The 26,500-nt window shown below is 37.5% G+C and overlaps 5 protein-coding genes and 1 pseudogene across 6 annotated transcripts; 4 read left to right on the forward strand and 2 right to left on the reverse strand.

The window, feature by feature from the left end:
* Positions 1-62: 62 nt before the first annotated feature.
* Positions 63-4,589, forward strand: LOC117636483 (TMV resistance protein N-like). The gene is made up of 5 exons (XM_034370996.1): positions 63-660; positions 758-1,904; positions 2,022-2,300; positions 2,402-3,709; positions 3,820-4,589. The coding sequence occupies exons 1-5, from the start codon at positions 167-169 to the stop codon at positions 4,315-4,317; spliced, it is 3,726 nt and encodes a 1,241-aa protein (XP_034226887.1). The 5' UTR covers positions 63-166; the 3' UTR covers positions 4,318-4,589.
* A 222-nt stretch (positions 4,590-4,811) lies between these two features.
* On the reverse strand, positions 4,812-9,000 carry LOC117637208 (annotated as a pseudogene). The gene is made up of 10 exons (XR_004587162.1): positions 8,416-9,000; positions 8,256-8,318; positions 8,071-8,161; positions 7,638-7,714; positions 7,234-7,322; positions 6,957-7,136; positions 6,613-6,794; positions 6,195-6,297; positions 5,752-6,083; positions 4,812-5,653 (listed from the first exon to the last, which is right to left on the reverse strand). The product of XR_004587162.1 is annotated as a protein ROOT HAIR SPECIFIC 17-like (transcript).
* Positions 9,001-14,323: 5,323 nt separating this feature from the next.
* LOC117638126 (glycerol-3-phosphate acyltransferase 9) lies at positions 14,324-18,532 on the forward strand. Its single transcript, XM_034373226.1, has 12 exons — positions 14,324-14,539; positions 14,649-14,706; positions 14,925-15,043; positions 15,228-15,327; positions 15,827-15,922; positions 16,043-16,139; positions 16,785-16,872; positions 16,978-17,074; positions 17,235-17,320; positions 17,665-17,784; positions 17,890-17,988; positions 18,171-18,532. Exons 1-12 carry the CDS (start codon positions 14,418-14,420, stop codon positions 18,217-18,219), a joined length of 1,131 nt encoding a protein of 376 aa, XP_034229117.1. The 5' UTR covers positions 14,324-14,417; the 3' UTR covers positions 18,220-18,532.
* Positions 18,533-20,026: 1,494 nt separating this feature from the next.
* On the forward strand, positions 20,027-22,599 carry LOC117636347 (lysM domain-containing GPI-anchored protein 2-like). The gene is made up of 4 exons (XM_034370813.1): positions 20,027-20,917; positions 21,728-21,848; positions 21,942-22,126; positions 22,333-22,599. Exons 1-4 carry the CDS (start codon positions 20,233-20,235, stop codon positions 22,446-22,448), a joined length of 1,107 nt encoding a protein of 368 aa, XP_034226704.1. The 5' UTR covers positions 20,027-20,232; the 3' UTR covers positions 22,449-22,599.
* Positions 22,600-22,682: 83 nt separating this feature from the next.
* Positions 22,683-23,391, reverse strand: LOC117637999 (plant UBX domain-containing protein 1-like). The gene has a single exon (XM_034373088.1). It carries the CDS (start codon positions 23,280-23,282, stop codon positions 22,809-22,811), a length of 474 nt encoding a protein of 157 aa, XP_034228979.1. The 5' UTR covers positions 23,283-23,391; the 3' UTR covers positions 22,683-22,808.
* Positions 23,392-24,093: 702 nt separating this feature from the next.
* LOC117638587 (protein DETOXIFICATION 45, chloroplastic-like) lies at positions 24,094-26,488 on the forward strand. Its single transcript, XM_034373690.1, has 5 exons — positions 24,094-24,318; positions 24,727-25,118; positions 25,747-25,898; positions 26,003-26,146; positions 26,283-26,488. The coding sequence occupies exons 2-5, from the start codon at positions 24,757-24,759 to the stop codon at positions 26,480-26,482; spliced, it is 858 nt and encodes a 285-aa protein (XP_034229581.1). The 5' UTR covers positions 24,094-24,318; positions 24,727-24,756; the 3' UTR covers positions 26,483-26,488.
* The last annotated feature ends 12 nt before the right edge of the window (positions 26,489-26,500 follow it).

Genomic DNA, 26,500 nt, shown 5'->3' on the forward strand with positions numbered 1-26,500 from the left:
TTCCTGGATCGTTTTGTAGCAATTGTTTTGTAAAGCAACTGCTTTTTATTCGCTTTCTTTCTGAAGTGCATCATCTAAAATATCAGATTATCTTTCTTCTTCAAGTTTTCATCTCAAGTATCAGATTGCTTTAATTTTAGCTCCTGGTGCATTCAGAGAAACAGAGATGGACTCCACTTCTTTTGTTGCTGCTGTTGATACTGATATCCCCCCTCTTCAAGAAAAGTACGATGTGTTTCTTAGTTTCAGAGGTGAAGACACACGCAAGACTTTTACCAGCCATCTTCACGCGGCTTTACTTCGGAAGAACATTGACACCTACATAGATCGCAGGCTCGAGAGAGGAGATGAAATTGCTCCTGCCCTTCTAAAAGCAATCGAGAGATCGAAAATTGCACTAGTCATTTTCTCAGAAGACTATGCTTCTTCCACATGGTGTTTGAAAGAACTTGTGCATATACTTGGATGCAAGAAAAGCCATGGACAGATTGTTATACCCATTTTTTATCGCATAGATCCATCACATGTACGAAAACAGCAGGGAACTTGTGCACTTGAAGATCGTCCACTTAAGCGCAGTAGGGATGAGGTGGCCAACTGGAGGGCTGCTTTGGAGGAAGCAGCCAATATGTCTGGGTTTCCTTATTCCAGCAGAACAGGGTAACTAACTCTCTAATTTGTATCAATTTCTACTTTTTATTATTTCATTCATACTGTACTCATACTATTGTTTGTCTTTCGTAACGATATTTGCCAGGAGGACAGAGGCCGATTTTGTTGAGGAAGTTGTCCAAGATGTTTTGACCAAATTGAATCGGGAATCGTCAAGTGATTTGAGGGGCCTGTTTGGAATTCAAAGGAAAATTGAGAAAATTGAGTCGTTATTATGCTTGGATACACCAGGTGTTTGCTGTGTAGGTATTTGGGGCATGGGTGGTATTGGCAAGACCACCCTCGCTGATGCTGTATTTCACAGGCACTCCTCTAAATTTGAAGTTTGTTGTTTTCTTGCAAATGTCAGGGAGAACTCAGAACAAACGAATGGACTACATCAGTTGCGAAATAAACTTGTTGGTGAGATATTAAAGGAAAAAGATGTAAATATCGACACTCCGTCCATACCACCTCATATTCAAGTTAGGCTCGGGCGTCCTAAGGCGCTCATTGTTCTTGATGATGTGAATGCTCGAAAACAACTAGAATATCTTGTTGGTGATGATGATCGGTTTTGCCAAGGAAGTCGAATCATTATAACTGCTAGAGATAAAGGCCTACTTGAGCAAAAAGTTGACCAAGAAAAGATATACAGTGTTGAGGGATTAGGTTCTGATGAAGCTCTTGAGCTCTTTCACTCGCATGCTTTTGGAAATAAGTCCCCAACAACAGATTACACTGAGTTGTCAAGAGAGGTGGTGGATTATATTAAGGGCATTCCATTAGCTCTTAAAGTTATGGGGTCCTCATTCCGTCGTTGCAAGAGCAAACAAGAGTGGGAAGTTCAATGGAAAAAAGTGAAACAATTTCCAAACGAAGAAATCGATCAAGTGTTGAGAATAAGTTACGATGGATTAGGAAAAAATGAGAAGGAGATATTTCTTGATATAGCATGTTTTCATAAAGGCTATTTGAGGAAAGATGTAGAAATAATTTTAGATAGTTGTGATTGCTTTGGGGAAGTGGGAATCAATGATCTTATTGATAGGTCTCTCATATCAATTTCACAAGATATGAGGTTTAAAAAATTGGGAGAGGCATCCTCAGGAGGACAGATAGTAGAGATGCAGTCAGTAGAACGGATAGAGATGCATGATTTGGTGCAGGAAATGGGTAGGGCAATTGCTCGAAAACAAGGCAGTAGGTTGTTTAATGCAGATGATGTCTATAATGCGTTGACAAATAACCAGGCACGTAGTAATATTCACATTTACAATAAACAAGTCAGATTATTCCTACAAATGTAATTTTGATTAAACTTCTTTTTGTATATTATATTCACATTTATATTTACTCTTGATTGTCAGAGAGATGGACATGTTCAAGCCATATCCTTTGACATGGATGAGATTGAAAAGCCACGCTTGAAAGATGCAAACTTCAAAAAGATGTATCAACTCAGATGGCTACGTGTTAGTTCTCCAGATCGTTGGAGTGGTTCTCTTCATCTTCCCAATTCTCTTAGATATCTTGACTGGGTGGGATATCCTTGGGAATCTTTGCCATCAAAATTTTCTGCTCAAAATCTTCTTGCCCTTGATACGCCGCACAGTGACTTTGGGGTGCTACTGTGGAATGAAGACCAGGTATATTATATATGTTTATTTTAGTTCTTGTATAACATGTGGCCTAGAAAGTAATAATCTACAAGTTAATAAGTTATTAATTCTTGTTTAATTTGTTACAGAGTCCAGTGAACTTAAAACGTGTCAATCTTCAGTTCTGCCGATATCTAACTGAAGTCCCAAATCTCTCTCAGTGTCTAAATATTGAGCATATAGATCTGGAAGGCTGTGAAAGTTTGGTTGAAATTCCTTCGTATTTTCAACATCTTGGCAAGCTTACTTATCTTAACCTTTCGAGGTGCTACAAGATCAAAAATCTTCCCGAGATGCCATGCAATCTTGAATTCTTAGATTTGTCTTGGACAAGAATTGAGGAATTGCCTTCATCAGTTTGGTCTCACGAAAAAATATCTCACTTAGATATTAGAAATTGTGGACACCTTAAGAGTCTTCCAAGCAACAGTTGTAAGCTGAAACTTTCGAATTCTTTTGGTCTAAAGGGCTGCAAATCTCTTTGCGAGATGTGGGAGCTTCCCAGGAATACAACAGTGCTAGAGCTGAGTGGTACAACAATAAAAGAATTGAGGAATACATCAATAGAATCTCTTGTTCGTCTCACTGCAATTGAACTGATCGATTGCAAAAGCCTTGTGAGTCTTCCAACGAACATTTGGAAGTTGAAATCTCTGGAGAGCCTTTATCTCAGTGGTTGCTCTAACTTTCAACACTTCCCAGAAATCTCAGAGGCTATGGAACATCTGGAGTTTCTAAATTTATCAGGTACAATGGTGAAAGAGGTACCCCCATCAATTGGAAATCTAGTTGCGCTTCGAAAATTAGATCTCAGTGGTTGCTCTAAATTTCAACACTTCCCAGAAATCTCGGAGGCTATGAAACATCTGGAGTTTCTAAATTTATCAGGTACAATGGTGAAAGAGGTACCCCCATCAATTGGAAATCTAGTTGCGCTTCGAAAATTAAATCTGAGTATGACCGAAATTAAGAGCATACCTGCAAGCATCAAACAAGCTGCTCAGCTGTCTCACCTGTGCCTCAATGGTTGCAAGAGCCTTGAATCTTTACCAGAGTTCCCCCCATTGCTGCAATGTCTTGAAGTATCAGCTTGCATATCACTGAGGACAGTGTCAAGTTCAAGCACTGCACTCGCACAAGGTTGGGAAAAATATATATTTTCTCAAGGGCTTCATGAGAAACATGTATTTTCTGATTGCAGAAGATTGGATGAGAATGCACGAAGCAACATATTGGGTGATGCACAGCTCAGAATTATGCGGATGGCAACTGCATCGTCGAAGTTTAAAGATGACAAAATTGAACAACCATCATATGATTCGGATGATAGCTATGATGATTTTGTAGAGGAACAACCATCATATGATTCGGATGATAGCTATGATGATTTTGTAGAGGTCTCTCTCTCTCTCTCTCTCTCTCTCTCTCTCACACACACTTCTGTTGAAGAAGTTGCTCTTTGTTTTTCACGAGTTTAATAACTATGATGTCCATATCCATGCTACAGGAATTTTCACTCAAGAGATCTTTTGTTGCCATTAGATGTTGTGGGAATGAAATTCCAAAATGGTTCAGCCATAAAAGTGAGGGATGTTCAATAAAGATTGAGCTTCCTCGTGATTGGTTTAGCACAGATTTCTTGGGTTTCGCTCTATCTTTTGTTGTTGTTGCTGCTACACGTTGCATGGAGATTGGATGCAAGTACAACTTCAAAACTAGTAATGGTGAAAGCCATGAAGTCAGCCATTATTTGTATAATCTGTTCCCCACTGATAGTACCCTTCCAATTGTGGAAGATTCAAATGGGGTGTTTGTGTGGTGGTATAATAATGTCTTTGAAGAAGTTGTAAAGGGAGCTGAAAGCCCCACTGCGTTTTACAAACTTGTTACTGAGGTCAATGTTGACTTCGCCGTAAGCCCCGAACTCTTTCAGAAGGTGGAAAAGTGTGGGATATGTCTGTTGTATGGCAAAGATGCTGAGATGATAAAGCAGAGGGCTTTGTAGATCAAGCCGATATCCCTAAATTCAAAATTTCAGTTTATTTGAGCTGTTTGCAAGACTTGTGGCTGAGGATGCTTTTTGAGTTTCTTAGGCTTAGGGATGTCTTTCTTGTTTTAACCCTTCGTCCTCTCCATCGCCAAGCTTTTTGTCTGAGGATGCTTTTGAGTTTAGTTTCTCACGGTCATGCCCCATGTAATTTTCTTCATTGAATTCAACTATTAAATTGTTAAAAGTTAACAGTATTAAATTTTGCATCAATTGGATTTCTGCTTCAACTTGGAATGGCTTCATTCTTAATCATAAAAGGGAAATTGGCACCTTTCTTCAGTTTGCATTTCTTAAATGAAATACGTTTTTCTATCAACGTCACCATAAAGCAATTGCTAAAGATTATAATTTTTGAGAGAGATGAAGAAAGCAGGGCCATCGTTGGGTTCAATGCCTATCATAGAACACGTACTTAAAAGGTACAAAAGAAGAGCAAGGATTATATAAACATTCTTTCGACCAAAAAAAAAATTTCATATAAACATTCCTGCCTTACGGCAAGAATCATCAGAGAAAATGAGAAAAAAATAGAGCAAAAGATGTTCCAGTAGCTTCATTTACAAGTTTCAAAATCTGAATATTGACTAAATTACGACTCCATTCTGTTACTCCAATGCTGATGCTGCTGCTACAGAGGCCTTCTATGTACATTGTGCGCCCTTGTTATTACCACCCTTCAGTGTAACAAAATCAATCTTGTGCGCACAAGTAACCTATCAAAACAAACCAGCAAAGAATTTTGGTGATGAATTTGTTTGGACAAATCAGCTAACTCGCGGAGGTGGAGATCCAGTCTAGTCTTCTCCTAATTAATTCAGTCTAGTCTGAAAAGAACTCTTCAAGTTCTGGTTCGTCAGGTTTAAGTAAAAGACCTGGATCTGAAACTCTTACACTAGGCAGCACTTTACCCTGAGAACGATTCATATTCATTTCCGTATAATCAATCTCAGACCAATCCTGCTCATCCTCAGTTATTTGCTCGTCTGTCACGTAACCACTGTCCTTTTTCATGTCATCCTCCTTATGTATGTTCTGGCTGTCATAACTTTCATTTTGAGGAATTGGAACTTCATTGGACCTTGTGCTAGATGCTCTACATATGCAGGCTGCTGGGTTTTCATGGAACTCACCCCTGCCAGGCTTTATCTCATTTGGCTCTCCCATGAATCCAATTTGACTAGTTCGAAGCTTGGAGGCAAATTCTTCCCAAGTCATGTTATTACGATTCATGAACAACGGAGACAGTTTCTTAGCATTTGGACGGATTGTTGGTTTATGACCAAAGTATCTCCTGCATCAGTAAGCAAACTAGTTATAAACCAAAACATGATCAAATCAAACCCTTCCACCAGAAGACAGAAATGTATCCTTGAACTCAAGTTTTAATACCTTCGACCAGCTAACATTCTAGCCATATTGCCGTTGTTGTTGGTGATGAAAACATCACTTTCATCACAAACAATAAAGTCAAGTGCAGCCATTCGAGAAGAGAAGGATGAAAATGGTGTCAACTCCTCTTTACTTGCTATAGTCTCTTTTGAGTGGAAGTTTGGGAAAAGTTTCTTCAGTGGTGCCAACGTCTCTTCACCTCCATATACTTCACCTGATGCCACATACAAGTGAATATCACTTCCAAAACCCAGTGCTCTAAGCATAAGGCCAACTTCCTCTGGAGTTAGCGGGCATCTGCCATGTCTTCGTACCTTGTCAGGGTTGCTTGCCTGCATGCAATATAACCCCAAAAATCAAATGTAGTTATAATGCAGATATACAAATTATATAAAACAGGTCACTATTGAATGACATCATTCAAGGCATCAGTGAAGCCTTACATGTAAAGTTTTCCACCTTTTCCGAATTTTCCCAAGTTCTTTCCTTTCTTTTTCTCCTCCACCAAAATCACATCCAGAAAATGCCAGCATATCAGGCTCAAACCTATAACATGGTCTACCAATATCAGAAACTTTTTCCTATGCAGTCCAAAAGAATTTGGAAAACTCTAGCACAAAACCTATTCCACCTATCAAAACAACCTAAATAGAGGCTTTTGTGCTGTACAACCCACACGTACATATAGCATGCTAAAGAAAACAAAATTCAATCATTTTTCAAGACAAAACAAACATTAACTCTACAAAGAAATTATCTGCACAAGCAAGTATTCTGTCGAAGGCATAACTTGCTCACAGTACATTAGCATGTACAATAGGAAAAAAATACTTACGCAGCTAAATTTTTTTTGCAATTTACCTCAAATGCAGGGCAATGAAATGCTTGCTTTTCATCCTCATTCTGTCAAGCAACTTTTTCCCCATTTCATTAATAAGGTCAGTAAACTTCAAGGCATGATAATTTGCTCTACACCTAAGCTTTTGTAAATTTGAATCCAACTTATTTGAAAGCCTGTAATCAAACTTTGTGAGCTGAACAGCCTGTACATTAGAAAGCATAACAAACAACTGTAAATTCTATATATCCCAAAAAGGCACTCATTCAAGGACTGGAAATTTTTCTTCCTCGGTTGTATGCACCAGCATATGATAATTAACAAATTCTTTACAAAAATGTGGTAGGTTCTCTTGAAAGACACTTACAATATTTTTATTAAGAACAGGCACTAAACGATTCTGTTAGCATTTTTGCCCTTCCTTGGGACACGCATGCTATATGGACTCATTGGTTTTCCTCCCTTTGTTGGAAGCTGTTTAATGATTTCAACATCTTTTGATAGAGATGATATAAACCAGTCTACATCAAAGATTTCATCAAAGTTGCTGCACCAAATACCCAAATAACAATATTAATCCACTGACTGTTTTGCTTACATTAAACTTGACAGTAGTTTTTTATCTGTGATATGGTGAAACTGACCTGGAATCCTTCCAAAATGATTTCTGGTCCAGCTTGGGAACAACAAGGGTAGCATTCAAGATATAAGCTGCAACAACAGCATCAGTTATCTGTAACAGAATCAGGAAAGGAAGCATCAGATGCTGATTCAGCAGCAAAAACATGCAAGATTACAAACCAGTCTTGTCACTCAGGGAATGAAAAAGTTACAAAGTACAATCAACTAGTCCTATACAAGAGCTACTTATAACAATCCAAAATTAGACTAAGAAAGAAGCAAAACAAACCACAATGTTCTTTAAACTAAATTTCTTTTAAGCCTTTACATGAACAAATTAGACCAATAAGTTAGCCTTAAATGGAAGAAAACTAAGATGGGATTTGATTGGATTACTATGCAGCTCCAGCTCAATCAAAAAACTAACCCCTGTTCTTTGTTGGTTTAAGCCTCCACTAGTAGCAATCAACAAGTAGCGATTCGAATGTGTTTTCACATCAGCAGCTGCAACATTGAAGGCATTGGTTTTGTAAATCAAAAGCCTCAGATAAGTTAAGAGCCTAATAATCAAAATTAAAGTCTCCTATAAATTCATCACAGATCATAGAATCGATTCAATTACGACGTCATGACTCATGAAATGAACAAAACAAGACTTCAATCAATGCTGCTATGCATATTCCAGATTAAGAAGAATTATCAAGTTTTAATTGAATCTCAGTCTGAATATCAAATTTAAAAAAATATGGGTTGAGAAATTATCAAGTTAAGAGAAACTAGAAAGCTTCTTCATTAGATAGAAAGAAAGAAAGAAAGGAAAAAGAGCAGAAATGAAGTAAGTAATATCTAATATACTTTACTTGCAAAGTTATCGGCGGCATTGCTGCAACCGTGGAACATATCCGATTTCCTTGTGCTCCATAAATCTCGACCTGAGCTCCCTCCACTCTCCTAAAAATAACAAAATCAAAACGAAAATAAATTAAATTGAATTCTACACAAATCAACATCTTTTATTGGAGCTCCATTAAATTAAATATCGTACCGGAACACGAAACGTGGCCGTTTCATCCGAGTTCGACCGGGCCTCAACGACGCCATTGTCATCCTGAGCTCAAAAACCACAAGAAATTGTCCCTAAAATGTAAAATCATTACAAACCGTGAAAACCGGAATGAGAGGTCATCAAGAGCGTGCTTGCGTACCGAGGAATGGTAGTGACGCAAGAGCGAGAGGTGATCGTGGTGATGCAGAACCGGAGACGGAGCGAGGAGAGAGAAGGCGGCGAGGAGGAGTAGGAGGCAACCGGAGACGGCGGAGACGAGGGGGAACACGTGGTGGCGGAGACGGCGGAGGTGTCGCCGGAGAACGGCGGTTCTGAAAACGACGCCGCTGAGGGGGGTGACGTTGATGACGCTGTTCATGTTGATGCTGCTGTGGCCGTTGCTTACGTCTCTCTTCTTCTTCTTCATTGCTGGTGTTGTTGTTGCAGAGCAAGAGAAGAAACGAAGTCGTTGTATTTGAAGCTGGAGGAGGAGAAGACGAACATCAGGTGATTATTGTGTGAGAAGAGAAGAGTCTTGCTGTGGCGACCAGTGATGCTTCGACGACGGCGTTTTGAGCCTCCTCGTCATGTACACTTTCCCCCGCAAGAAAACAAACAATCTTCACCAAAAAGGCCCTCCCCTAAAACCCATCGCGCGCGTAATTCTTAATGGGTTTCGTTTGGGTGTGTTCCGCTCGGAGAGTATTAATGTCCGAATGGTGATGATGATGTGTTTGATGTGTAGTGTGGGATGAGTTAAACGATTCCTAAAACTTTGGTACGAGCGCGATACACACAAAGTCCAACAATCTTTATTTATTTCCGGCAAGATCTTTGTTTCTCCGTCACTCCTCACGTGCTCAATGACCTTTTCTCTCTTTATTTTATTTTAGGCTTATTATCACAAAACATCCCTGAGGTTTGTGAAACTATCAGATTGCATCCTTAATATTTTTTTGTGTCACTTATGGTCCTCAAAGTTAGTATGTGCAATCACAAATGGTCCCTAACGTTAGGGTCTGTCAAAAACTCTGTTAGTTTGCTATCGTGGCATACATATATATCACAAAACATCCCTGAGGTTTACACACTTATCACAAATGGTCCTTACGAATTTTTTTAAAAAAAATTTAAAATTCATAAAATTTTGGTCTTCTTTTAGAAAAATTAGGTTTTAGACATAATTAACTTTATTAATTAGTTTGTAAGATAGTGGATATTTTGGTTTTAGTTTTAATACCTAGGAAAAAACTAATATTTTGGATTAGCCCAAAGAGAGGCCCAGATTCGTTGGACCAGATAAAAAATAACAACTGATAAGACAATTCTACCCTTAAATAAATTGTATTTGACAGTTAAGCACAATGACACATGTAGTAATTTTAGGGTTGTTGGATGTCCTTTTGGTAAAATTAGATGGCTTTGGTTTTATATTAATTAAGCAAAATTAATTATCTTTCTTCCAAATTAGTTAAGTTTTTTATGGGTTAAAACTAAAGAGCCCTTTTCTTTTTAAAATTATTTATAAATGAAAAAATAATTTATAGAAGGATTTTAATCTTGAGGACCATTTATGAACCCTAAACATTTAGTTTTTTTTTCATTTTTAAATTTTATGAATTTTAAATTATTTTTTAAAAACTTCATTAGTTTGTTGATGTGGCATATATATGGAGCCCACATCTACAATAATATAGTGTCACATGTATTTAAAATTTAATATATATTTTAAAATAATTATAATTCATAAATTTTAAAAAGAAAACAAAAATTTTATGAATTTTAAATTAAAAAAATTTCGTAAGGACCATTTGTGATAGGTGTGTGAACCTTAAGGATGTTTTGTGATATACATATATGCCACGTCAGCAAACTAACGGAGTTTTTGACGGAACCTAACGGCAGGGACCATTTGTGATCATACATGCTAACTTTGAGGACCACGAATGACAAAAAAAAAACATTAAGGATGCAATCTGATAGTTTCGTAAACTTTAGGGACGTTTTGTGATAATAAGCCTTTATTTTATTACCTCCGACGACAAATGGACTCCAAAGCCCAGCACAAGCGCGTGCCTCAGCCGTTCCATCACTGAAAGCCGGCCTTTCCGTCGCAGCGGGAGCGATTGATACTTTCACGTGCCTCTGCGCCCGTGATGCTGCTCTTGTAGCTCCTCTAATTGTCGTTTAGGACTTGTTAATAACGATTTACGATGTGATTTAAGTGTGTGCTTATTGTCGTTTAGTGTGTTTGACGTTTCAAAAAGCTGGTGGTTTAACGAAACGGATCAGCAGCATGGTCATTGGTCAAACCGTAATTATCTTTAAAAGATTTGACCAAACTTATAATAATAAGAAAAGTTGGGTATAAATTTAGAGGAAAACAAAGTCTAGAACTCTGTGTTTTGTGGATTATTTTGTGTGCCTAATTGGGTTTTATCTGATAAGGACACAGATTAGGGTGTGAACACAATTTTTTTTCTTAATTAGTTTTTAATTAGGTATAAAAAAAGATAATTGACTGATTATTCGTTAATGAGGTTAGTTGAAAGATAATTTAATTAAAATTATTGGGGGATGCATGATGTACCTAACGCTTGGCTAGGGTAGGTTGTACTTGGTGATTAAGAAGTTGAAGGAAGAAGGAGAAAACGAGAAAATGTCAAGAGGCAGAGATGGTGATTAATTAACCACATGGGTGACTGAAAGGGAAAGAAAGATGATTAGGGAGGGACCATTTTGTCAGCATTTTAAATTACATAACAAATAATAGAGATTTGACAGTTTGGGCTGTTGGAGATCTAGAAGCCTATCCATGCAAAAGCTCTTTTGAACCCGTGGTCACTTCTCAATGATGGGAAGGAGGGTTTTGCTTGTGTCAATCTCCTACTCATAATCGCGAGAAATTTAATCGTTGATGTAACGTTAGTTTATATAGATGATTGATCGTAATATATCTCAAGATAATAATTTTCTTAATTTAGAAATAATATGTTAGAAAAATTTCACTAGTTGAGATGATTAATGCCACAAATGAACAAAACATGAGTCATTTTCTTCTCTGAATATATTGTCAGAAATTTAAGGTGAGCGCAATCATAGCGTTATCTTGGCAATGATGCTTTGAATTAAAATAGGCCATGGATATTGCACTATTTGGGATGTCAAAGAAGGGTCGTTTTGTTTTATAAGTAACACGATTAGACTCCGAAAAGCCTAATTTCAAAGAAAAATAGGTTTCTTTTGACATACACTCACCACAAAACAATTTTAGAATTAGACTCCATAAGCTTAACTTTATCTCCCTCAACAACAAAAATTACGCTTATAAAGTTTGAATTGGACTTTTGTCTTCATATACATGTATGAGTAAAACTTTTATAAAGCGAATGTGTTGTGCTTGCCTCTTACATAAAGAGTGTGAGACTCACAAATTCCTAAAGATGATTCCATATGCCTATAATTGCGAAGACGGGCACATTAGTTTGGTTTCACACCTTTTTCGTTTTCGTGTAGGTATTGTTTATCTTGATAAGATGACATGCTTTAAGATTCGGCTATTTGATTTTTAACGTTGTTTGGGTGTATTCATAGATGAAGTTTGAAATTTCTTCTACCTATGTCCCTAAATGTATGAATAAATGCTCTTAATCACTTGATCTACAATCCTTTTGCTATGCGGGGTATTACTTTTTTTTTTTTTAACATCGATATTTTAAACTACTCTAGAATATAAGGAGACGAACACACTGCTCTAGTTCAAACGTTCAGTATTTCGTTGTATTAGTTACTTATGCTAAAGCTTGCTTGCGTTTGCAAGCTTAGAATAAAAAAGATAGTCGTGAATGTGAATGATATGTTTTTGTCACATTCAATTGTTTTGTAGCCTAAAATGCATTCTCAGCCGAAAGCGCCATCTTATATTGTCAAGCAAGTTGCGCACTACCATGTGAATTATTCAACTCTACCCTGTATTGTGTAATGCTTCACGTGATACTTATACCACCCCAATCCCGACGACAAATGTAAAATGTTAGTGAAGCTAGTCAATAAAATATATATAAAGAAAAAATTAGCGTATAAAATACAATAGAATAACAGAGGAGTTCGGGTTTAGGAAAAAAAACTTAGTTGCAATGTGTTATTTCCAACTAATAATGTTATAATACATAAAAGTGTTATCATACGTGTCATAACGTTATTGATCAAAAATAACAAAATAATGCTATTTCCATTTTATAGAAGTCTTTCTCCAAATTTGAGATTGCTTGGTTATAAGGGTGAGTGCGGTCCAATTAGATTGGTTTTACTCTTAAATTTTTGCCAAATCGATTACAAATGAACGATTTGATTCAGCTTAAATTTTTTTATTAAAAAAATCATTGAAGAAAGAAACCAACCCTTTTTTTTTTTTTTTTTGGTCGTTTGGGCTGTATGGGCCTAGGACCAATCCTTTTTTCCTTTTACATATTTTCAACTTTGTTGATGACAAAAGAAAAATGCAAAACTATTTTTCATTTAGCAGCACATCAAACCATCATAAAATTCAATAACTCATCAAACTTAAAAATTTCAATAACTAATATAATTACAATCTAAAAATCAATTACTTTAAAGTATACGTTAAAATTCAACATCCATCTAGTTATTAGCCAATAAAAGAATTACAGATGTAGATAAAAAATAAATAAGTAGTCGGTCCGATTTGATTTATGTGGATATATAAAAGCACAAGGCACAACCAAACTGAACTAGTACGATCATGTTTGATTTTGAATTTTTTGACTTCTTTTTTTGTCAAATAAAATCAGAGATTCAGATTAGAAAATTTAATCGGTTTGGCCAAATTGATGCCCACTCCTACTTGGCTAGTTCATCTTCTTCAATCTCATCGCAACCACATTTAAGGCCCCAACATTCGAAGACTGTGTCAGAAAAGTCGGTCATCGGCCAAGTGGGTGATGATAAGTTTAACACGTCAAAGTGTGTGGCTTGGCTAGGGCAAATAATTTGATGGTTTGATTGGTTCTTCTTTGCGGTCAAATTAATTGAAGGCATTGGGGATGCAGTCTACAAAACTATCAATCCATATCCAAACTGTTAAGCATTGCAATCCTACAATGGTTTAGACGGCCACCAATCTCTTAGGCACTGGGCTGGTGACTGGACCAATGCCACTCTGCATATCAATCTCAACTTTCACAGACCACCATTAGTCAATGGAAGAAGCTGCCGTCTCTCTTTCCCAATTTGGTCCCCCAACAAAAAAACACTCTGATGAGCAGAGCTTAGATTGGGGACATTGGCATAACAAAAAAGTATTGTTTTGATTTTTTTTAATTTCTTTTACGTTAGAATGTATAGAATTGAAAAATCAGAGAATGGCACGAAAATAATTTCATACTCTAAGAATCAATTAGAACATGACAACGGACGAATTGAGCGATTTTTTCACCCCTCTAATTGAGCTCCAATAAGTATTTTGTATAAAACTTATAGTTGTTGGGGTGCACGATAAAAAAATGAGAGAGAAGTGAATTTATTTTGGTGAATTAGGATTTCTAGAAATTAATATGCCACTGCTTGAGATGAAGGAAGTTGAGGTTCCACCCCAAAATCAATTGGCTATGAGGGGAGTAACCCAACTCCTTATAAGCCCTTGCTAGGTTTCTTAACTTTTCAATATAGAACTCTTTACCTTCACATTCTCAGCCCTTGCTAGGTTTCTTAACTTTTCAATATAAGACTCTTTACCTTCACATTCTCACACGCCCCCGCACGTGTGACGAATTTTCAAGCCTAACACGTGGACAACACATATTGGGTGACGTGAAGCACGTGTAGCCGTTGGGCTTTCACACGTGGGCTAACCAGCTCTGATATCATGAAGGAAGTTGAGGTTCCACCCCAAAATCAATTGGCAATGGGGGGAGTAACCCAACTCAGCTATTGCTAAGTTTCTTAACTTTCCAATGTGAGACTCTTTACTTTCGCATTCTCACATGAAATTGGGCTCTTGCGTCCATAATAAATTAACCACGTCAACAACCACAATAATAATAAAAAAATAATAAAAACCAACAAACACAATCGAAAAACGAAAACAACCGAAGCGAATCTCAGAAGTAGTAGAAGAAGAAGAAAGTGAGGAGCTGAGAAAGCATGAGCAGCCCCGGGAAGCTCAACTCCTCAAGCTCCGAATTGGACCTGGATCGCCCCAACATCGAAGATTATCTCCCTTCCGGAGCCTCCATCCAACAAGAACCACACGGAAAGCTTCGCCTGTAAAATCTCTCTTTCTTCTCTTCTATTTCATTTGTGCTCTGTGTGTTTGGTTCTCGAGAAACCGTGGGAAAATGAGCAAGAATTTCATCAACTTATATACTTTCGCAGGCGTGATTTGCTCGACATATCGCCTACCCTTACAGAGGCTGCTGGAGCCATTATCGATGTAAGTGCTCGCTCTGATTCATTTCTTCACTCATTGTATTGAAGATTCAATCATTTTAAATGATTTATTGTTTTAGCTAGAAGCTAGCTAGCTGAGTAATTAATGGGCTCTAGATTGCATTGATTGATTTGGCCAATTTTTGTAAAGATGAAAATTTTATCGAATTTTAGTTCATGATTATGTTAATTCCTATGATGATCGTGAATGGAAATGAACAGGACTCATTCACACGGTGCTTTAAGTCGAATCCTCCAGAGCCATGGAACTGGAATGTGTATTTGTTCCCTTTGTGGTGTTTTGGAGTGGTGGTTCGCTACTTCATTCTATTTCCTGCGAGGTTAAAATTTTCAATCTTCTGTCGACAAATTCAAATGTTTCATGCATTCTTGCCATTGCACAATAGCTTTACATGAGTTTACCGGAATTACTCTAACTGATCCTGGATGGGTGTGCTTCCATGGTTATGGGATTTTATATTATTGTTTGTTTGGTCGCTTAATGCAGCTCCATCAATTGTGCAGGGTTCTAGTATTGACTATCGGATGGATAATTTTCCTTTCATCCTTCATTCCAGTGCACTTCTTGCTGAAAGGCCATGATAAATTGAGAAAAAATTTAGAGGTGCAGATTCGTATCTATTTCTTCTTTCCTTTAACTGATTTCTTCCCAAAATATGTGATTCCGTTTTTGTCAATCAGCTTTGCATTTTTCACTATCTTCTGATAGTGAGGTTGGGTATTTTTGCCTGATATATATATATATATATATATATATATATATATATAGGCATCAGGTGAATTGATGTTGTATTGCATAATCTTCAAAAATTGCTCTAGTCATATAGGTCTACACATTGAATCTGTTTAAGCACTCGGAAAATTAGTAAAAATGTGTTTTTGCAAAGAACTTTCTTCTTCGTTCTCACTGGTTAGAGCAATGATTTATGGCAAGGCTCATGAAAAATTATCTAGAGTGACCCAACAGGGCACAAATGACTGAAAAATTTATGAGTAAACCATCCTTACATGAAAAATGAAGCAATGGTTTATATGACTAGTGACTCAATCATCTGTAATGACCCTCCATACTTATTACGCTATGATGTTTGTTTTCTTTTTAGAGGTGTTTGGTGGAGTTGATTTGTAGCTTCTTTGTTGCCTCTTGGACTGGGGTTGTAAAGTACCATGGGCCACGGCCTAGCATGAGGCCTAAGCAGGTACTGTTTAACTCTAAATTTCCTTTTTAAGATGTCATAAAATATTTATGTATCATTTTATATGTTCAATATTCATTTTCAGGATGCCTTTCTTGAGCTTTTCTTTCATGGTTTGAGCAGGTTTTTGTGGCCAATCACACTTCCATGATTGATTTCATCATCTTAGAGCAAATGACTGCATTTGCTGTAATTATGCAAAAGCATCCTGGATGGGTTGGTAAGTGTCAATGTTGCTATACATTTTCTTAATTAATTATTAAAATTATATAGTTTGAAAAAACTATCAGAATTGGAGTATTAGAGCATTATCATAAATTATTGCTTATATATGTATTGGAAGTGTGGCTGCCAAAAGTTCAAAACATTCCAAGGACACTTGAGTTATGCGTATCCATGAAATTCAACAATTAACACGCGTGATTCATTTTTGAAAATGCTAGGTTAGATTTGTCCAGTTTATGTAGTGTTTCTACAGTAATGATCCATCTTAGATGTGTAGGTTGTTCAGGCCATTGATGGAATTGAAGTTTTCTGGCTTTGCATGCAAATTTATTGTTTTCCTGGGTTACAATATGAACGTGATAGTGTTACCGTTTCTTAGTCAAAGAAATGTCCCTTCTGTAGTAGTTTTCTTCTTATGCATTGATCATTGACATCGTTCAAGTAAAATTGTCTAATTTTGAACTTTGAAAGAGGAGGTTTGGGCTTTTTTGGTTGTCAGCACTTTTCCATTGTTTCTTACCAGAAATAGTGGATTTTGAACAATCTAGAATGGCCAAAACTATGTTTGTTTTTCATTATTATATATACATAAGAAATGGAATCAAATTGAGGATTCTCTTCTTTTATGCTTCTTGTGAAGGATTGTTGCAAAGCACTATTTTGGAGAGTGTAGGGTGCATTTGGTTCAATCGTTCAGAGGCAAAGGATCGGGAAATTGTTACAAAGAAGTAAGAACCAATAGAAAGTGCACAGTAGCTTTTTTCTTCTCTTTTTAACCGCACAGTTGTCCATATCATTGTTATACGAACTTGTACAGTTGTTCCTTTTTTCAGATTAAGGGATCATGTGCTGGGGGTTGACAATAACCCTCTCCTTATATTTCCTGAAGGAACATGTGTAAACAATCACTACACAGTTATGTTTAAGAAGGTAACTGTCTTCTAGTTTTAGTTTTGCTCAGTTTTAGATATATATTTTTAATTACAAATCATATTCATGTTGACTTTAGGGCATGTATGTACTGAACATGTTTTTATTAAGTTCTTGGTAGTTTTTATTTTCTCTAACTTTCATTTTCTATATGATGTAGGGTGCATTTGAGCTTGGCTGCTCAGTTTGCCCTGTCGCAATCAAGTACAACAAAATTTTCGTTGATGCTTTTTGGAACAGCAAAAAGTAAGGAGTGGATTATGACATACTAATTTAACGTCCACTGAGACTTGTGCATTTCCTTAGAAAATAAATTCCTTAGTTGAATCACCGCTTGTGTTTTTCACATCACCAAGAAAGTTCTTGTTGACTTTCACCTTCCACTCTGAAAAAGAGTAAATATTCTATTCGAAGGCTTAAAATGTTTCCACGATGCTTAAACATAGTTATAATACTTAGATTCCATCCCATGGAACTTGGCCATTGGCTGTGCTTTGGATCGATGATTTTGGAGACACTCACCAACGTTTTGGGGCCTTTGGTCTATTGTGATATGCAGTTGGTGATGCCAATAATATGTTGTTTTGCAGGCAGTCCTTCACAATGCATCTGCTACAGCTTATGACGTCATGGGCTGTTGTTTGTGATGTGTGGTATTTGGAGCCTCAAAATATTAGGCCTGGGGAGTCCCCCATTGAATTTGCAGAGAGGTAAAAAAACATTCTTCTCTGGACTTGTAATCAATAACAACATGCTCCCCCCTGCACGGTTGGTATGGTCTTGTTTATCTCATTCGTTTGGATCCTTTTATGCAGGGTTAGAGATATAATTTCTACTCGAGCAGGACTTAAGAAGGTCCCATGGGATGGTTACCTGAAATACTCTCGCCCAAGCCCAAAGCACAGAGAGCGAAAGTAAATCAAATTTAATTTTCTTCTTGCCCTTTTTTTTCTTTGGAATAAAAAAAAGAAAAAAGAGAAGCTAAAAACAGCTTTTCATCTTCTGAACCCTTTCCTTGTATTTGTGTACATAAGGCATAAAAGTGTATACAACGCAGTTCACAATCACGGGGCTTATTGGTTATTTTCTTTTGCAGGCAACAAAGCTTTGCCGAGTCCATGCTTCGGCGCTTAGAGGAAAAGTGAAATGTGTTTCTTCTGACTCTTTTAGTTAACTTTTTCTTAGCACAGAGTGCATGTTCTACACTCAATTTCCCCTTCATTCGAGTAACTGGTTTAAACCTGAGAGGAAGCTGCGTTTGATATAAGAAGTAAATGAATAACTTACTATCTTCCTACCCGTTTGTTTTCTTGATTACACACAAAGCTTGGTTCCTGTGGGGTTTACTCAAAATTTTGTAGGAACTTGAAATAGCTGTGTTATCTTTTGGAAAATTCTTGGTCTAGTTTTGTGTCAAGAGTAATTTGAATACACTTGTCAACATAAATGTACACTTTACAACTGTGGGGCAAAATCAAGACTCAGGCAATTGAAGGGTTTATGATGCGGGTACTACACAACTTTGTCGGTACATCAAGGGCTTGTTCTGGGTTTGATTTAGGGCCTAAAATGAAACTAAACCATGAACCAAGATCCATATGGTCAGGAGCAAACCCCTTTAAAATGAAACCAAATGACTTGTGACCTATTTGGGAATGCTATGGAGAAAGCACATGAAAGTGCTTCATGAAAAACACGTACTGGGACGAGATGCTGCTTCAATGTGTACCAAAATAACGCATGTGCATATAGAAGCAATTTATGTTTTTCTAATCATTCTAAAAGTAATCACAAATAGGCTATTGGTGGTGGTAAACATACTCAGATTTAATTTAAGAAGAAAAAAAAACAGAAGCAAATAAAATAGGTGACCCAAAGAGGACGGAATTCTTATAAAACAACACACACAGGAATCTCTTTCACAGAACGAGAGCCTTGACTTTGTTGAGGATGATCCCAACCCATTCCACTTTGCAAACACTAATCATCCAATTAACATATGAACCCAACTTGCATCTGGGCCAGCACACACCAAAGAAAGAAAACCAATTCAAAAAGGGGAAATTGATAGAGCTCTCACAATCTTTGTTGAACTTTGAGAGTTTACTTAATAATGAAAACCCTAGGAGCCAACCAAAAACAAGTCAAATGCAAGAATTTTCCTTCTTGTTGATTTGTCAGCATAAGCTATCGGGCGTTTCAGATTTGATGTAGATTGACTTCACTTCGTCCTTCAATACAATCATAAAGCCCTTTGAAAACCAGATCCTTTACATGTCTCTCTGTCCGTCTTTGTTTTTTTGGGGCTGACCATCTCTATCATTTGCTCGTTTGGTCGTGCTGGGAAATGTCTCTTTGGCTTTCATTTTCCTCCCTATGATAGTTGCCACAAGTTCTTGCGATATGTAGGTCAACGCAATATTTTATGCATACACACACGTAATGACTCAGACAAATACGTAATTATATAGAAATTATTGCGTACATGCCGAGTAATGAGCATTGTTAATATTCATAATCATAGCGTGACGGGTTGGTCCTAAACCCTAATATTCAGTACAATAATGTAAACAAAACAACACAATGTTGCACTTGCACCAGAGAAGCACCCCAAGACATGTAGCTCTAATCTTATTTTAACTCTTCTTAAAACTCTAAACCACCTACTCAAAAATTTTCTTTGGGTTTATAAACACAAGTACCGTAAAATCGATGAGTATTTTGTTTATCGACCGCTCAAATATGCGAGTTCTATAAAATTTGAAAAACGGTTCATAGAACGTATTTTTTTATATTGTTAGAGAAAATCCTGAGTTCAAATTTCATACAGATGTTACTTAGATTAATCAAAACAAAACACAAGATAGCAAAACAAATGTCCCATTTGCTAAACATGACCCCACTGCGTATAGCATTGCCGACGAGAAACAGCAGACGAGAACGCAGTTACGCAACCCCATAAAAACTCCAAAGTCCCAAGTCTTTCACTGTCCCCACTCAGTCAACAAGGTCGCTTCCTGTTCAGTCCACACAAACCAGCTCAGAAAAAACCTATTGCTTACTTTGCCTTCTCCTCCTCATCGTCTTCTTCTCCTCAATTTAAACCCCAGCCCTCCCCATTAAACCCCTCACCCAACAAAACCCACAAACCAAAACTAATGGCTTTCTCTTTCTCTTTCTCTTTCTGTCTCTCCACACCTACCATACCCACACTCCTCTTCACCCTCTCCCTCCTCCTCTCATTTCTTACCACACCCGCCTCCTCCGCCACCTTCAACTGCTCCGCCACCACTACCTGCCAGTCCCTCATCGACTACGTCCCCCAAAACACCACAACCCTCAACGCCATCAAAACCCTCTTCAACATTTCCCACCTCCGCACCCTTCTCGGAGCCAACAACCTCCTCCTCACTACCGCCCTGACCCAAAACGTAACCGCCCTCCAAAAGATCCTCATCCCTTTCACGTGCCTCTGCTCCAACGGCACCGGCGTCTCCAACAAACGCCCGCAGTACATCGTGAAGCCCGGCGACGACCTCGACCACATCGCTACGGTCGTGTTCTCGAGGCTCGTGAAGTACCAGGAAATTGCGGCGGTGAATAAAATTCCCGACCCGAGTCAGATTCGAATCGGGCAGAAGCTGTGGATCCCGCTGCCGTGCAGCTGCGACGAGGTGAACGGCGAGAGGGTGGTTCATTATGGACACGTGGTGGAAGCTGGGAGCTCGGTGGAGGCAATCGCGACCAAGTACGGGACGGACCAGGAGACTCTGCTGAGGATCAATGGCATTGCAGATCCCAAGACCCTTCAGGCCAATCAAGTCCTCGATGTTCCTCTCAAAGGTTCTTTTTGACTTTTCACCATTTTTAAAAAGTAATTTGCCTTTTTGGGCTTGGATTAACTAAAAGTTTAATCCATAAAGCTTATATTAATTATAAAATGAGATTTTGAAGTAAGGGATTATATTTAAAAGAGAAAAAAAAAAAAAAAAAACCCATTTGTATTAATTATAACTAAAACGGACTTACATCACTATCATCATGGTGCTTAAAAATTGAAATTTTGGATAAGCTTTGAGGTTTTTTATTATTATTATTATTATTATTTTTTAGAACTCCCCTCCCACCACCAATTTAGATGGCTTTGATTATAGGGTGAATATTAAAAAATAATGCCACTTGTTACTCAGGTTGGTATTATTTAAAAATATGTAGGAAGACCGTACACTCTTCAAATGATGCAGAAATTCATGTATATGTTCAAGAATTTCTAGAGCTATTTTAATGGCAATACTGTTTTGCATAACTTTGACTTTGCTTGTAAGGAGAGATTGAAAGTTTGTAGACTAGGGAAAAAGATTGACCAAAAGGAAAAATCGCTAATGAAAAGTAGATGGAAAAGTTGGGAGGGAGGACTTTTCATCCCTTTGAATTGTTTGTTAAGAGTGGAAATATAAAGAGGAGATAAAGTCTCAGAGATTCTTGTAAGACCATCGTCGGTTGATTAGGCGCTACCGTGCTAGTTTAAGTCGGCTTGCAGTGATGATCTCTTGCTTTGATTGAAGCTTCCTTGATCTGTTATTTCAAATGTTTTGCAGTATGCCAATTGTTCTAGTTACAGAATGACTGATGTTCCCAATTTTGTTTTTGCAGCTTGTTCATCTTCGGTATCAAATAACTCATTAGATGCCCCTTTACTTGTTTCCAACAACACCTACGTCTTCACTGCCAACAATTGCGTGAAATGCCAGTGTAGTTCTGCGAACAATTGGACGTAAGCGCGTTTCTCATGAGTTTGTTATGTTTGCTTTCATTTTTCCATTAGAGGATTTTCTCACAATTTATGCAAACTTTCATCTCTGCACAGCTTGCAGTGTGAGCCATCCACTGTGAATTCAACTGGATGCCCTGCGATGCAATGCCAAGGTTCGAGTCAGCTATTTCTTGGCAACACCACGACTTCCGGTTGCGATCAAACAACCTGTACCTATGCTGGTTATACTAACAAGACCGATATTCTTATCACCCTGGCAACACAGTCTACTTGTGCAGGTAAGCTCACTTCACTCTGTTTCATCTTGAAGTTTTAAAACAGGCCTGTAAACTGTGAAGCTTATCAGCCAGATTCAATGTCGATACAAATTGACAAAGCCTAGATGACCAGAAATAAGCAAAACCTACACATCAGTGACATCACCAACATATGCATTCATCTAAATTTTGAACTTGCTAACATCTTTTCTTTTGTTGGCAAACAGCTCCTCCTCCTGATAATAAGAACAACGCGTCAAGGATGGGTTTGCAAGGCTCCAGTTGGAGCTTCCTTTTCGCGGCAATTCACTTGGCGCTTCTTTTTCTTCATGTTCTTCAGTGAGACTCCGGTAACTTTTTATGACGACATCGTCCACTCGTTGCGTGTTCTAAGAGGTTGGGGAAACAGAACTACAATGTAATTATTCTTTACATCTCTTAATGGAACGATAAAATATCAAATTTATTGACAAGCACCATCATGCTTTTCAGAGGGTATAGTTTTGTATGTTTTTTTATTTAAAAAAATGTATACAACGAAATATAAAAAAACCATAGTTGGCATAAGTTTGGTAGATAAAACAAGAAATTTTATTCAGTCAAATTTCAGAGGGTAGAAATTCCCCATATTTATACAAACAGGTTTAGGCCTAAACCCTAAGCAATCACATAAAAGAAGAAAATAACAAGATTAATCAACGACCTAATTAGGTATGCCATATGAAAGATGCACGTTCGCCCCAGGAACAAACCCAGCAGAGTAAAAATCCATTGACATGTCTCTGATCACCTCCTTGGGAGGAGCAGTAAATAAGTAGAAGGGTAATTCTGGTCGAGCAGCAACTTTCTTCAGATGATCAACCAAGCTCTGGATTTTATCCGACGGATGAAAAGTTGCCTCCAATGTGTGATTATCAGGAAACCTAACCCTAATCACAGCCTTGGTCAACCTTGACCTGCACTTTGCCTGCTCTGCCTCCCTCATCTTCTGTGTTTTCAAAAACTTGTCTTCCTTCTTGGTCTTCCGAAGCCGGTAATAATCCTCTGCGGTGAACTCATAAAACCCATCTGCACCCTCCACAGTAGGGTTGCGCTTGGCTTCTTCGGCCAAGGTGTGATGAAGGTTGCCGATGAGCCGCCGTCTTTTGAAAGAGATTGGAGAAGAAACATCAGCCATTGTTAGAGACTTGAGACTCAATCCAACAAATTCAACAAGAAAATCAAATACGGAGAGAATTGCAATTCGATGTTGTATATAGAGAGAGCTTAACGGTCGGCAGCATTTACTTTCCTTTTCCCGTTGGTAATAGGAACCAATAAAGTTTATTTATTTATTTTTATTCCTACTCTAAAAACCTTTCCTTCTTTTTTTTTTTAATGAACATTACTTCTTAGTATAAGTATATATTTGCCACAATTTAAAAAAAAAAAAAAAAACTAGGTTTGGAAAAAAAAATAGCTTCTTTGTTCTTATGGTCACCAACACTGTCTTCACAATTTGGTTCAATTTTTACTAAGCTTTTTATCATTTCAATTTTGTCAATTTTAACATTAAGGACAAATTCTTGTGTTTAGTCAATTGAATGAAACAAACATTAAGATTTGTATAGTTTATTTCGATTTTTATTAACATAATTTGATTCGATATCCGCTACATTTTTATATACATACCACTTAAATATTGTTACATTTATGGCGACATGTTGTTCAATTTTCACTCAATTACAAGAGCAAAATCTGTCAACCAAAAAAAATTACAAGAGCAAAATCATTAAAATTAACACTGCACAATTTACTCTTGCAATTTATCCGATTTTATTTTTTTAAAACTGTCATAATCTAACCATGTGAAAGTTATGTTACACATAAACCAAAAAATAGAAAAGAGGTAGGTAGGTTACACGTGGAGTGGTAGTTACATGGTGAGGCTGGACAACGTGGCATGTGCTTGAATTAAACTCTGAAGAGCAATGATTTATAAGAAAGACCTCGTCGGTCTGGACTTGCATTATTTGCAGTACGAAGGTTTTGTAAACCCAACCGCAAACCACTTGGGCCTCTTTCAAGTTTAAACCACTCTCTCTCGCCGGACAGGGAGGACCGTTGGGCGCCATCTCTCAATCCTCAACCAACCTTGTTTTCCTCCTCTTCTTCTCTCTCCACAACCCTAAAAATCTCACTCTGTCACTCACTCACAGTCACTCTATACAAAGGTAACTCCTTTATCTTATCCCCTTCTTTACTTTTCGGTTTTTTTGTTCTTGGTTCCTTTACAAATTTTCCCGGGAATCAAACAGATTGTTCTGCCCACTCCTTTTTCATTTTCCCAATTGCTGCCGTCGCTTTATTCTGTGTAATTGCGTGGTATGTACGCATTTATTCCAATGCTTTGCAGTTATATGCTCTGTTTTCAAACGTGCTTCAATTTCTTTTCCCGAAACAGAGTTTTGGTTTTCACGGATATGAATTATGTATAGTATTCAGTGTTTGGCTGTCTAAAGTTGGTTCTTTTTCTTGGTCGATACACAATTTTATTGTTACATGATTGAGAACTAAACTATATTGATATCAAACCCTTCGTATTAGGAAATTTTAACTTATAATTTGGTTTTTTGGTTCAGGTTTTGAAGAAATTACAATACTTGGTGAAAATGGCGGCTACCCAATTCAGAGGTGGCGCACTTTCTGGCGGATTAACCACTAGAGTCAGTGACCATATTCCAACAACTAAGAGAGCAAGGTTGTTTAATTCATTGAACCAAAGCGAAGCTGGTAAATTTGGAGCACTAAGTGGTGGGAAGGATTTGAGCAATGCCAATGTTGTGGGGGGCTGTAGTCTGTCTGCTACACACCGAGCACTGTGCTCCCCGCTATTGACACGTCGCCGAAGACCCTGTTTCCCAGTGGTGGCTAATCAGTTGAGTTCTGATGTTGGTGTCGGTTCTTCTGAGGTTAAGGAAAAGTTAGCTTTAGAGGAAGAGCAAGCTCTCATAAATGGAGGGAGTGATGACCTGTAAGACTTATAACCTACATGAACGTGTTATGTGTGAATTTGTGCTTTTATTCTTTTATTGTTTTGGGAAATTTTTTTTTCTTAATTGATGCTCTTACTTTCATTAGTTTGACATGATTCTTCTAATATGTGATCTATTTTTCTTCCCTTCATAATTGGACATAAGATAGGCACGTTAATGGAATGGACTGTTATGTTTCCGTTAACTACTTAATACTGATCTGCCTACGCTGAACTGCCCATTTTCCTTGCAAAGAGATTCATATTTTTTCAAATTTGTTAGAAATTTATCATTTTGTAAAAACTCTGGTTTGTTAGAGTTAATGGTAATATGAGCATGATAGCTCTGGATAAGTTTTTCTACTGTGGATGAAAACCAGTCCCTCCCTTCCTTTGTCCTTCTTGATCTTACAAGGGCAAGCAAGCTGATGTTGTTTATTTTCACTTTATCTTGATATGTGAAGCTGATATGAGAAACATTGCTAACATATTCTTGGTCCTGTCTATTTCAATGAGTGGCAGAAATTCTTATGATTACTCTTAATTAGTTTTAGGTGATAGGGGATACAAGATTTGATACCTATCTTAAACATTGTTTTATGCTTGTTTTGGGTAAATGATTCTTCAGTACCTGTCTATCGTTGAGCAACATTCCTATCAGTCAAACATATTCTCCAGATGTCAAAAGTGAGCTGTTTATGCTTTCTTTACCTGCAATGTTGGGTCAGGCCATTGATCCCTTAGCACAGCTAATGGAGACTGCTTACATTGGTAGATTGGGTATGTTTTCACTCCTTTAAATGAGTTGAACGACTAATATTTGTATAATGCATTGAACTTTGGAGCTTTTATTCAATGTTTTTGGCTTTTTTGTTTTTCCATAGGTTCTGTGGAGTTGGCTTCAGCTGGTATTTCAATGAACATCTTCAATTATATATCAAAGCTATTTAATATCCCTCTCCTCAGTGTTGCTACATCTTTTGTTGCTGAAGATCTTGCAAAGAGTGAAAGTATAGCTTCTACTTCAGGTGAAGTTTAACTTTTTTTAATTACTTGCTCATCGCCGTTGGACATCAATTTTGGTTAGGGTTCATGTCTAAATTAGAGCATAGGTGACTTAAAATTTCTCCATTCGTAATCTAAATTCGGCTAATCATTGTACAGAAAATGGTTGGCTAGGAGACATTACTAATGGTAAACCCGAACGTACTGATGGAGTAACTGAGAGAAAGCAGCTATCTTCAGTGTCTACAGCTTTACTATTATCAGTGGGGATTGGGATTTTTGAGGCCGTAGCCTTGTCTTTGGGATCTGGATTGTTTCTGAATATGATGGCCATATCAATGGTAGGTTCCCTGATCTAAAATTACAGCTCATACTGA

Source organism: Prunus dulcis, chromosome 8 (assembly GCF_902201215.1).
Source record: "Prunus dulcis chromosome 8, ALMONDv2, whole genome shotgun sequence".
NCBI lineage: Eukaryota > Viridiplantae > Streptophyta > Magnoliopsida > Rosales > Rosaceae > Prunus > Prunus dulcis.

What these genes read in the sequence shown, in the direction of transcription:
- LOC117636483 (XM_034370996.1), top strand. Translation starts at nt 167, where the DNA reads ATGGACTCCACTTCTTTTGTTGCTGCTGTTGATACTGATATCCCCCCT. An exon ending in ATGCGTTGACAAATAACCAG is followed by an intron (nt 1,905 to 2,021) that starts GCACGTAGTAAT and finishes CTTGATTGTCAG; the next exon opens with AGAGATGGACATGTTCAAGC. An exon ending in TACTGTGGAATGAAGACCAG is followed by an intron (nt 2,301 to 2,401) that starts GTATATTATATA and finishes AATTTGTTACAG; the next exon opens with AGTCCAGTGAACTTAAAACG.
- LOC117638587 (XM_034373690.1), top strand. Translation starts at nt 24,757, where the DNA reads ATGGCGGCTACCCAATTCAGAGGTGGCGCACTTTCTGGCGGATTAACC. An exon ending in AATGGAGGGAGTGATGACCT is followed by an intron (nt 25,119 to 25,746) that starts GTAAGACTTATA and finishes ATGATTCTTCAG; the next exon opens with TACCTGTCTATCGTTGAGCA. An exon ending in AAGTATAGCTTCTACTTCAG is followed by an intron (nt 26,147 to 26,282) that starts GTGAAGTTTAAC and finishes ATCATTGTACAG; the next exon opens with AAAATGGTTGGCTAGGAGAC.
- LOC117637999 (XM_034373088.1), bottom strand. Translation starts at nt 23,282, where the DNA reads ATGGCTGATGTTTCTTCTCCAATCTCTTTCAAAAGACGGCGGCTCATC.
- LOC117638126 (XM_034373226.1), top strand. Translation starts at nt 14,418, where the DNA reads ATGAGCAGCCCCGGGAAGCTCAACTCCTCAAGCTCCGAATTGGACCTG. An exon ending in AATTGAGAAAAAATTTAGAG is followed by an intron (nt 15,328 to 15,826) that starts GTGCAGATTCGT and finishes TTTTCTTTTTAG; the next exon opens with AGGTGTTTGGTGGAGTTGAT. An exon ending in CGGGAAATTGTTACAAAGAA is followed by an intron (nt 16,873 to 16,977) that starts GTAAGAACCAAT and finishes TCCTTTTTTCAG; the next exon opens with ATTAAGGGATCATGTGCTGG.
- LOC117636347 (XM_034370813.1), top strand. Translation starts at nt 20,233, where the DNA reads ATGGCTTTCTCTTTCTCTTTCTCTTTCTGTCTCTCCACACCTACCATA. An exon ending in AGTTCTGCGAACAATTGGAC is followed by an intron (nt 21,849 to 21,941) that starts GTAAGCGCGTTT and finishes ATCTCTGCACAG; the next exon opens with CTTGCAGTGTGAGCCATCCA. An exon ending in AACACAGTCTACTTGTGCAG is followed by an intron (nt 22,127 to 22,332) that starts GTAAGCTCACTT and finishes GTTGGCAAACAG; the next exon opens with CTCCTCCTCCTGATAATAAG.